An 11,105-nucleotide genomic window follows, 5' to 3' on the forward strand; every position below is an offset into this window, starting at 1 on the left:
AATTTATTACCCAGCAAGTAGTGTTTCTTTATGCAATTTGGATTTTGGAAGTTCCTTGCCAACGCCAGCTTTGCCCATGATTTATTTGATTAAAATTTGTTCATCACTTTCTTTTTAGGAATTATTTATTCTTCATCTTGTGCTAGAAAATTTATTGATATATACTATATAGAAGTAGACAGGAAAGTAGAGTGACTTTTCGCTCAGGTTTGGACGAAGAAATAGAAGTATAGCTCGTGTGTCTCTAGAAAATTTATTCTTGACTTTGTAATTCTAACAATTAATTTAAAATTTTAGCCCTTGTTGACCTTGTCTCTTCTTGCTTTGTTAAAGACTTAATAGCTAGGAGCCTTCTAACGGTTTCCAACGTTCAAGATTCTAAAATTCAGATCAATGTAAATCTCAGTAGTTCAAGTGTTTTGGATTACATTTATACGTTTTCAAGTGGAGAACAAAGTAAAACGAAAATGTAGAAAAAAAGGAAAATATTCCTTCCCTCGCACTACCCTTGCGGTGTAATATAATACATCTCCGGCTGCTGGTGAGGCTGTTAAGATTAATCATATCTTAAGTTTTATGTTTTGTTTTGTGATAATGTGATTGGTTTGGAAGGAAGTGAGAGAAGAGGAGAGAAATTGTTTTATATTTTTTTTTAATCTAATTTGATTTAAAAATTTGGAGAATAGGAAAAATGTTAAGTCTAAGACAAGGTAGTTATGTAATGAATAAAGGTAAAAAGAAAAGTTAATATATTATAAAAACATTCTTAAAATTTATTGTATGCCTTAATAACTTCTATAAAAATATTGCATCATAATTTAGAACTTGGAAAGTGATCATCAACGAGGAGTGGGGGATTAAAGTTTTGTTATGTAAATTACTAAAATCAGAGTGCCAATTGTACCAAGCCACGTCAGATTCTGACTTATTATAGAGACAGACAGACCAATGGTTGTAATAATAACAACCACCTAAGAACCGTGAAACCAAATCACAAGTTTAGTTGTTAAAACTTGACTCTAGTTTATATAATAATAAAATTCCTATCACATGGAGTAGCAGTTTCTATTATTATTATTTTGATCCCAATTAATGTGTTTAAACATGGCCAGCTAATTTCATGAAGCTAGAAGCTAGAAGCCTAGAACCATCGTATACCACGCCTATCCTCTTTCTCTCGGTACACAAAAAAGTCCTGTGGTGGAGTATACCTCACTTAGAAGTGCATGAAATTGCTCTAGTTTTCCAAACAAATGAGTGAAAGAACTCTGGTTCCAATATTCGTCTTCTGGGCTTTCCTTACAATAATCACCCCTACACTCATTCTCTTGTCAGAGAATTCAAAGGCAGACCTCGATTCAAATGGTAAAGACCAATATTTAAGTAACTGCTACTTCTCCTCATTCCTAAAAACTAATAGTATAAATTATTAAGTATTTTCATTTGCTTGTAAATTGGGTTTGCTTCTTTGCCGGCTTGTTAGTTATTATTTTTAGCACTTGTAATTTTTTGTTCTCATTCTCTTCAATGTTTATATCCAAATTTACAGGAAATATAACTGAGGGAATGAAGCTTGGAATAATGATCGGGTACACACAGAAATATAGCATAAGAACAGCATCACCACTAGCCAAGTCTGAAGAGGAACTGGCCTTGGCACCAGCCCCAGAAACATTACCAACCCCATCATCTGGAACTAATACTACTAGAGTTACTCCAACTGGGTCAATGTCACATCATAACCACACTCTTATAGGCAATAGAACTGATGATGGGCTTACACTCTTCTCTCCCACCAAGATACACGTCCAAGTCAAACAAGCATATATCAGATAAACAAGTACTTCGTGACAGACATGATTACAGTATTTGGATCTCAGACTGTTATATGTCCTCAGTAGTCTTTGTGGAAGAACAATGTAAGTTGGTGATAAACAGAATTAATTCATTACTTTGTAAATATCTACATAGGTATATACCATGATTCTGAATTGATATAAATTGGTTGGGGTTTGTTGTTTAGCAAATATATTTCTTCTATTGTTGAGGTCTAATAAAAAGAGAAATGATGGTCCCAAGTCCCAAGCCCAAATCCCGTTGCAAATTTATAGGTGTTATGGAAATTTTTTGTATGTAGTTATGAAACGAGATGCAGTTTCTCTCATCATGAGCAGTATTATGTCCCGATGATCATATGGTCTTTGTTTTCCTTTATAAAAACAAAGACTCAGAGAAACTCATTAACAAATTCTGTAACTTTTGTTCTTGCCCGGATTAATGCTGTGTGTTCATTAACAAAAATTGATTATCCAGCTTCTAACTCAAATGTTTTGTACTTGATCACAATTGAGCACACCATGACACGGTTTGCTTGCAGAATTGACTCTTCCTTCCCCAGCCAAAAAAAGAATTAGACGGTTTTCAACTAGTAAAGTTTGATAAATTGCAGCGTCATGCTTAAGCTTGTGTGACTATCGATGACACTTTCACTTTCCGATTAAGCATTCATGTTATGATTCTTGATAATTTGAAAGAGACAAATGTTAGTCATGTTAACACAACAGTCATCATAACATGCGTTTGCCTTAAAAGGTGTAGAACAAAACCTGTCTAGTCCTTAAATGACAACCGAGTAAATTCATGTACTCAATTTAACTTCTTACATCATGCGCATAAATTATGCACCTTAGCTTGTAGAGAATTTAAATGTAAGATTTTTTTATAAAAAAATAAATGTATGTGTTAATTTTAGTTTATGAAAAAGCTCATTTCATTCTTGTCCTATACTGTTCCTTCACTCAGCTTCCAATCTAGTAGGTATTGTTGTGAAGCAGCTAAAACATAGGAAGGAAAAAGCATAACAGAAACAAGTTTACATAGCATTTTCAATTTTCAACTAGTCAGGTAAAACATTAACTAGTTTACATAGCAAACAAGAGCACAGACGTGCATCCTTGCTTTTTAAATTCTCAAACGAACGTGTCAAGGTATTCTTCCACAGCGGTGTAGTTGACATAAGGGTACAACTGGGAAGCCTCAACCCCAAAAGAAGGATCAATCTCAAAGTTAGTGTGGTCACCCTTCACGAACACCGAATGGCTGATAGCTAATCCCTCTTTGATTGTAAGAGTTGCCTCTGCAAGAAAAGAGAATATCAGACATTCAGCCTTGTATTGTAATTGTATTATGGTTTGGACCAATCTCAGAAGAAATTATTAAATAGTGCACTACCTGACTTTAGTGTAATTTACATTTACTGAGACTAAGGATATTTAATTATTTATACAGACCTTCAATGTCCGGGGTATAGAAAGAAAGACCATTTTAGAGGATACAAAATTAATTTAATCTTAAACTTTAAAAGGGTGTAGATTACGTTATATGGCCGGGGTATAGAAAGGAAGACCATTTTAGAAGCTAGTATTATTTTTGGGCTAAGTATTCAAAGCTAAATCATGGGGAGCATTGCTTCTGCACCTCTCTATCACCATTTGCATTACATTACAAAATGTTCAATCTATAATGTAATTTTCCATTATGAAATGAGCATTTTGTAATGTAATGGGCGCTTCAAGTAGAATTTGAAGGTGTAGGAAGTTTCACTCAATTATGAGTGGCAAACTAGCAAATGATTTAGTTAAATTTTTTTATATAAAATTATTAAAATAAAAGCAATTTACATTAACACCTTCTCAAATTTTCTCAAATTATACACAATATTCTTTTTTTAATGTTGGTAACAACTTCCTCATAAAGATGTTAATGTAATGTATAACGTGATATTAATGTAATATTTTTAAATATTAAGAAAGATTAATGTAATCAGTGACGGATCCGGCAAAAAATAGTATAATATTTTTTCAAACAAAAATTATATAATTTTTATTAAAAATGATAATAAAAAATTTAAAAAGATAAAGTGAGTAAAATTATTCTTTTATAACTGTCTACATTTATCTTATTAAAAAAATTATCTTATGGAGACAAGATCTATTCTTTTATAGGGCTAAAAAATATTTATTCAATATATTTAAGTAAAAAAAATTTACTTTATGGGGGAGGGGGATTATTAAATACCATGTAAATCCGCCGGTGAATGTAATATATAAGAAAGTCACAGTGCATATTTTCAAATATTAAGATGAGCCAGCGTAGGAATAATAAAAGAAAAAAGATTGAATATAATTTGAGAAAAACTCAAAAAATGTTAGTGTAATTTTGCTATTTAAATGTTTTTTTTTCTTCTCTTTTTCAAGCATTATTCCTCCTCCCTCCTGTTTGACCGCACCTTCCTTTCAGGTTTTATGGTGCTCTCCCACTTGTAATTTCACCGCACCCTCTCTCATTTCTCTTCTCGGTGTTCTTCCGGTGAATTCATTTTTTTTTTTACTATTTTTCAATGATGTATGTAATTAACCAACTATACTACCTATGATCCCTTAACCGATTTTGAAAAAAAAAAATAAAAAATTCACGTATTAAAATAATCTACAGGAATAGTAGGAGTTAATCAACGCTACGTAGCAAATTAAATAATAGCCATTTGATTAGGATTAGAAGGCTGACAAATAAAAGGTACTGCACGCTTTCCTTAACCACAAAGTCAAATCAGTTCAATATTCTCTCTTTAAAATCTGTTGGGATTTTTGCATCCCTTTTCAAACAAACCAGAAATACAGAGTTCTTATGCAGAATTGTAAGTGACAAAATAGAAGCCATTACACATATAGATACGAAACTATAGTCGTGGATATGATATATAACGTGAAAAAAACTCATATCAAGCATTAATTCCATCTCCGGGGTTAAGTTTCGTAGACCCCAAGTTGGCCACGTGAAACTGTGATGCATACTTATTGGAAGCCGCTTCTATCACTGGCGGTTCATTCAGAAATGCCCAGCTGCTTTTGGTCCACCTGCATTAACCCCAATCATTTTCTAAAATATTAATCATTTAAAGGGATTCATAATAATACACCAAATTGTGCAATTACTATCTGTGATTTAATTTACCAGCCATTTTTCTTGATAAGTTGCTCTAAACTTTTCTGGTCAACGTCCATGCCTAAGGACTCCTTTATGCTGGCCAAGGTCACGGTACTTGACTTATGAGAATTCTCTGAATCCTCAAATTTTCGGGCCTGTCCAGTATCCATCATAAACATCAAAATATATTACTAGCTTTTATATATATGTGTGTGTGTGTGAATTTCTGACACATAGAAGGGGAAAAAATGTAGAGATGTAGTTAACTTCAAAGTCAAAAAACCTGAATAGTCTCAGATAGTTTGGACATAGCTCTGAGGTGTTCTAACTCTGTCTCCTTCTTTACTCTCCAGTAAGCATTAATTTCTTCTTTGGTGAGTGATCGATTCCTCTCTATTGTAGCTGCAAAAATAACAAATTTTTCCTCCGTCAGAAATCACAAGTGATTTATGATCTAGACTCGACCAAGAGGTGAAGCATATATAAGTGCATAACATAATACGAGAAAGAAACAACACTAGTACTAAATAATTAATTAATTATCTGTACCTGATTCAGGATCCAAGATCAGAGAGTCCCATCCTGCCATAAGAGAACCCATTATATTTGTTGCTGAATTAATTTCTTTATCGTAACAAATTTAGCGACTAAGCCACACTAGCTCCTCCAATGCCTTTCTAAATCGATGACCTATTTCTTGATATATATATATATAGTGCTGGTCAGTGTAGTGACGAAGCTCCGGATTGTTTCTCTATTTTGTTCTTATCTCTTGGCAAGGATTTTAGATTGTGATGAGTGAACAAAAGTGTCACATCCATAGGTTTTGGATGTTAAGGGATAATGATGATGATAATGATCCTACTGTAACGGCAAAGATTCCCTTGTAGTTTGGGCAAAAATAAATAGAAAATTGAATATTTTAAGGCTTTAGTCACAGGCAGCACACAGACTTTAGAAAACAAGGCGGCGACATCACCACAGTTTTTATTTTAAGAACTTTAGCAATTAGTTTCAAATGTACCAATATTTTCCCTCTATCCGTTGAACAAGTAAGTGTATGTTTGGGTTAGAGGTGCTGAAATTAATCTTGAATAAAATTGATTTTGATTATTATAGAATTGATTTTGATAAAAATAAAAGTTATTCCTATTTATTTTAATTCTGTCATGATTTTTATGTATTATAATTAATTTTATCATAATTTTAAAAACAATTTAAATATGTAAAATTTCATCAAAATTAAGAGGTTATTCAAACCCATACTAAATTTAGTAAAAGTAACTCTCATGAAAAAGTATTCTTTTTCCTCTCTCCCTAAGACTATCATATTTAAATATCATGTACATCATGTTAGAAACCTGATTAAGGGTTCAACTCCTCTTCCATTAATGGAGAGGTCCATTAGGAGAGAGATAAACACATGCATCTCTTTATCTTTCTTTCAATGGATCTCTTATTGACTAGAGATGAATTTTTTTTTCTGATTAATCGATAGGATCAATATATAAGTTGTAAAGATTTTCTTTTTAAATTTTAACATAATTAAACTTTAAAATATCCCAACCTCAGAATCTTAATTTAACGAGTGCAATCCACAATTATAAAAAACGAGAGTTAAGACTGATTAAGAATTTCATAAAAAAAAAGACTGGTTAGGAAATTAAATAAAAAACTAACTAAATTTTATAATCAAAGATTCGCTGCATGTTTAAACCAATTGTATTTGTATTCTTATGAAATGTAAAGCGTTCATGTTAAAAAAGACCACTTATTATATAAAAAAAATACCATTTGATTGTTCGAAAACCATCTTTGAGGATCTTGTGTTTTTTGGGTATGATTTCCTGCTTATCAATTTCTTCGGTCATGCCTTTTTAATTTCTGGTGATCAAGTAGTACTTTTTCCGCGTTTTAGCAGGATAAATTATTGGCAATTTGTTTGAAAGATTTTTCAGTCAAACGATAATGACATTCCTTGTGTTTTCTTATTGAAAAGCACTTCAATTCACTAGTGAATTTTTTTTTATCCCCTCTCTGAATCACTGCTTTGACTATTAATTAACAAAAAGCAGCTTCTGAAAGAAAGCTGAATGGTCATCACTCATCACACTCAGTAATTGTTCTTGTAAACTAGAGACAGTTGCAAGTTTCCCCAATAAACAAACTTGACATTAAAAAAGAACAGCACAAACGATGGATGTTACTGACACGAAACATCAAAACAAAGGCCCTGGTATGGTATTCTGTCATGTCTCAAGTAAATAAGACCACGTTGTTCATTATTTTGTTGCAGCATCCTTATCCTTTATATCAATGTCTCCGCATCTAAACTTGCAACCATGACGACGAGGCTTGTCAGGGTTATGAGGTTCAGAGTCACTGGGTTCATGGAAAAGTCCCCTGAGGCATCGTCTTCGAACAACGGGCCGGTAAGGCACCCTCTCCACACGGTTAATGCTAACTTCAGCCTTAGGTTTTTCCAAACACGGTTGTTTCACATCAGGCTGAGGCTGTTGGGGGAGAATAACACGAACACCAGGGTCTCTTCCATTGATGGAACCGTTCGACATGATCGAATTGTTGATGCTCTGAATGTTGCTGTTTACGTATGTCTTCCCCGCTTCATCTTTCTCCGTGGACGCGCTCTTCTTACCTTCAGGTTTGGGCCTAGTTGAGTGAGAACCCGCCACGTGCATTGTCACTCCTCTGTTGTCACCAGCCAGAGTTACCACACTAATTGTTTTGTCATCCACGTTCAATGTTGGATTCAGAGCTGAAATATCATTAATATCTTTTTGGATAGTGGGGTTTTCCTCGTGGGATAATGGTATGGTCGCTGATGTTGAAGCTGGTGGCACCACTTGGATGTCTTTCCCGCTAGGAGTGGACGTGGCAACCATCATCTTTCTCTCTATGGTGTTGCCATTTGATTTAGATTGGTGGGGTTTGCTTTGTGTTTCCAAAGGGGCATTGGAATTGGAATTCTGAGTAGGAGTACTATCCAACTCCAATTCCTCCACATTTGGCTCTGAAGGTGTAGAAAGGGATTCTGGCTGAAAAGACACTGGGGAATTAATGATCACTGAAGGTGCTGGTGAGTGTGATGGAAGAAAATTTGACACTTGTTGAGGTTTAGATTTTGGGGTTCCATTCGGAGGAGGTTGTGGAGGGGTAGAGGCTATTCCAGGAGGACGAAATGGTGGTCGATGATGAGTGGAAACAGATTTTGATTTTTGTTTTGGAGGAGGAGAATGAGATTCAGTGGAAGGACCTGAGATCCAAGGGATCCTAAAACCACATTGCTGCTTTTTCCGTGGCATGTATGATGGATAGAATAGATATGATTAATATCTGGTATCACTACAGAATGAGTTTTTTTTTTCACCGGATATATAAGGTTTTCTATTTTAGTTGAACTTAAAAACCGCAGATTGCACTGGTTGTCTATATATACAGAACTAGGAGTTTATACCTTGGATGCATTGGAGTACTTTCGTTAGAATTTTGTTTGACTAACCAGTTTTTATTCCCAAGCTTTTCACACTGATTTCCTTGGAAACTTCTTTATTTGTGCTTTGCTTAGACTTAGAGATTTATGTTGTCATCAAACAAACGTTCGCAAACCATTCTTATCTTGTGGTGTACGAAAGTGATTTCTTTCACTTCTCACGAAAGAAATTCCCAGCATATTCTTGGCCTCTTTGAAGCTTACTGAGCTAATGGTTTTGGTCATTCATCCCCGTGTTATTAAATTGATTTCATTGAATTTGATATGGAATATATAGCAATAAACTTAAAATAATCATCCGTAACCGTAAGTCCATAATGTTGGGCAAATGAATGCCAGAACATATGATCCAATGAGTCGGCAATTCCATGTCTAAACAACTAGAAAGTTCCTTTCTTCATATTCTCCTTTAAGAAAAGAATTCAAATACAAGATGCAGTCATAAAGTAAAGGATGGCACCCAGCTACTTTTGTGGTTATATGAAATACCAAAGATGGGGATAATTCCATATTCCTTGGCCGCTGCTAAAGCAGAAGCAACTACCAATCAATTCCAAGTATTCCTAGCAGCAACATCAGGGTACGTAGAATCCTACACTTGAGGGGAAAAAACACGAAACCCTTAATTTTTGTTATTAAATTTGTCAGTAATGAAGAACATCTAACATTTTTACGAAATGAAAATACTGTTATACTGTTGAGTTAGGTCTTATATAGATTAAAATTAAATCATTAGTCCTACTCCTCCCAATAGTTCTCTATAAGTAGAACAACGGTACTTTGTATTTTTTGTTGTTGAATAATGATACTTTGTTGTTATACATTAGCAAGCACTGATATTTACTTCGATAGAACAGAACTAGAATAACAAATGCTAGGAGTCTACAGAATACTGCGACTTCGCCAAAACCCTCAAAGGGGCGCAATATTTCAACAATTCCAAGGGAAGGGAATCCTTAACCTAAACAAAATATATTCAAAATTTGGATGTGCCACGTCCTCTCCACGCATGCAGCAGAAAGGATTGGAGAATGTCACAGTGTCAGAGGTACTAATGACAAAAGGGGAAGCAAATGTTGGTTCCTGGCTCTGGTGCCGAGTTGATGATGCTGTTATCAACGCAATGAAGAACGTAAGATAGTTCAATTTGTTCAAAATAGTTCACCGTAATTAACTTTCTTAAGATTTCTTGACTAACATCAACATGGTATAAGATTTTCAGATGGCTGATAATAACATTGGATCATTGGTGGTACTAAAGCCAGAGGGGCAGCATATAGCAGGCATTATCACAGAAAGAGGTAGATGTGGTTCCTTCCAATTAATTCCCTTTAGTTAAGATAGAAAACTCATTACCAATGCAATTTGCAAACCAAAATTTAACAGTATTTGACTCGTTGAGCTAAACTGAACCACTTTGTTGGATGCATGCATGAACCAACAGACTGCTTGAAAAAAATAGTTGCACAAGGAAGATCTCCCTTGCACACACATGTTGGTCAAATAATGACTGATGAGGTTATTTTATGCTCTCTCTTTTCAATTATATTTAACAACCTAATCTTGTGTTTTCAATAAGAATAATGAGGTTACTTGTGAACAGAATAACCTGATAACGGTGACCTCCAACACCAACATTCTTCAAGCAATGAAAATTATGACAGGTAAGGATAATTCTCCTATTGGCACAAGTCTTCTTCCTTCTTTTAATCTTTTGACACAAAGCTTAAGGGTCAAATGTCAACCTTTTCTTGCAGAGAATCATATCCGGCATGTTCCTGTTATAGATGGAAAAATAGTTGGCATGATTTCCATTGTAGATGTGGTGCGAGCAGTGATGGAGCAGCAGAGTGGAGAACTGAAGCGACTCAATGACTACGTCAGAGGAGAATACTATTAGCTAAAGAATTCAAGCATGGATACGGATTTGATGACACGAAATTCATGTACCTAAACAGAATGCACCTTTATATTTGATAGTAAATTTAATTTGATTCTATTTTATAACTTTCTACTTTCTAATAAGTATCTGGTGAATAAGTTTTCTTGATCTTTTTTTATTAAATTTTTTTTCCAAAAAAATAAATAATAAATTTGATAATCTCCATTCACACCAAAACATATATATTCGAGTTGTGAGCCTAATTCATTAGAAAAATCATATTCAATATTCTCATTCCCCTTTTCCCTCAGTCCCTCACCCTCCCAAGCCTTAGTACGAATCTGTTAAACATCACGCCACATTAACATTGGGATTTCTCATTAAAACACACACACAAACATTTTCCCCACATGCAAAACGTATGGGTATTCATCGGTTGAAATACTTCAGATTTCGGATTTAAGGTAAAATCAAATCTTAACTGATTATTGTTAATTAGGTTTATTTCATTTAGGTTTTAAAATATTTTTAGCCAATATGAATCAAATCTATCTAATTAATTTTTAATAATTATCACGCAGCATATACCATTAATTTATTTATCCAAAATATAATATTTCTTGTGGTCCTTGCCATAAGATTCAAATTAAAAATATGTTAATGATAAAAATTAAAAGTGTGTTTTACTTTCCTTCTAAAGCAAAAAAATAAAAAATAAAAAAATTA

At 33.9% G+C, this 11,105-nt stretch overlaps 4 protein-coding genes across 6 annotated transcripts; 2 read left to right on the forward strand and 2 right to left on the reverse strand.

The window, feature by feature from the left end:
- Positions 1-1,248: 1,248 nt before the first annotated feature.
- Positions 1,249-2,055, forward strand: LOC100527453 (uncharacterized). The gene is given in 2 exon segments (NM_001249357.2): positions 1,249-1,365; positions 1,550-2,055. Coding segments are annotated over 2 exon segments (399 nt in total). The 5' UTR covers positions 1,249-1,253; the 3' UTR covers positions 1,837-2,055.
- A 2,540-nt stretch (positions 2,056-4,595) lies between these two features.
- LOC100527086 (uncharacterized) lies at positions 4,596-5,670 on the reverse strand. Its single transcript, NM_001251553.2, is given in 4 exon segments — positions 4,596-4,916; positions 5,014-5,141; positions 5,270-5,388; positions 5,536-5,670. Coding segments are annotated over 4 exon segments (435 nt in total). The 5' UTR covers positions 5,588-5,670; the 3' UTR covers positions 4,596-4,780.
- A 1,346-nt stretch (positions 5,671-7,016) lies between these two features.
- LOC100785981 (uncharacterized protein) lies at positions 7,017-8,393 on the reverse strand. Its single transcript, NM_001317484.2, has one exon. It carries the CDS (start codon positions 8,307-8,309, stop codon positions 7,269-7,271), a length of 1,041 nt encoding a protein of 346 aa, NP_001304413.2. The 5' UTR covers positions 8,310-8,393; the 3' UTR covers positions 7,017-7,268.
- A 410-nt stretch (positions 8,394-8,803) lies between these two features.
- Positions 8,804-10,545, forward strand: LOC100795329 (CBS domain-containing protein CBSX3, mitochondrial). Of its 3 annotated transcripts, none has more exons than XM_003523525.4 (6): positions 8,804-9,077; positions 9,355-9,629; positions 9,720-9,798; positions 9,942-10,015; positions 10,101-10,161; positions 10,255-10,545. In XM_003523525.4, exons 2-6 carry the CDS (start codon positions 9,369-9,371, stop codon positions 10,395-10,397), a joined length of 618 nt encoding a protein of 205 aa, XP_003523573.1. In that variant the 5' UTR covers positions 8,804-9,077; positions 9,355-9,368; the 3' UTR covers positions 10,398-10,545. The 3 variants fall into 3 exon arrangements, with proteins under 3 accessions (XP_003523573.1, XP_014629926.1, XP_040870708.1); XM_014774440.2 differs by having other exon boundaries at positions 9,020-9,077; positions 9,350-9,629; XM_041014774.1 differs by lacking the exon at positions 8,804-9,077 and adding an exon at positions 9,119-9,272.
- Positions 10,546-11,105: the final 560 nt, after the last annotated feature.

Source organism: Glycine max, chromosome 4 (genome assembly GCF_000004515.6).
Source record: "Glycine max cultivar Williams 82 chromosome 4, Glycine_max_v4.0, whole genome shotgun sequence".
Classification (NCBI taxonomy): Eukaryota; Viridiplantae; Streptophyta; class Magnoliopsida; order Fabales; family Fabaceae; genus Glycine; species Glycine max.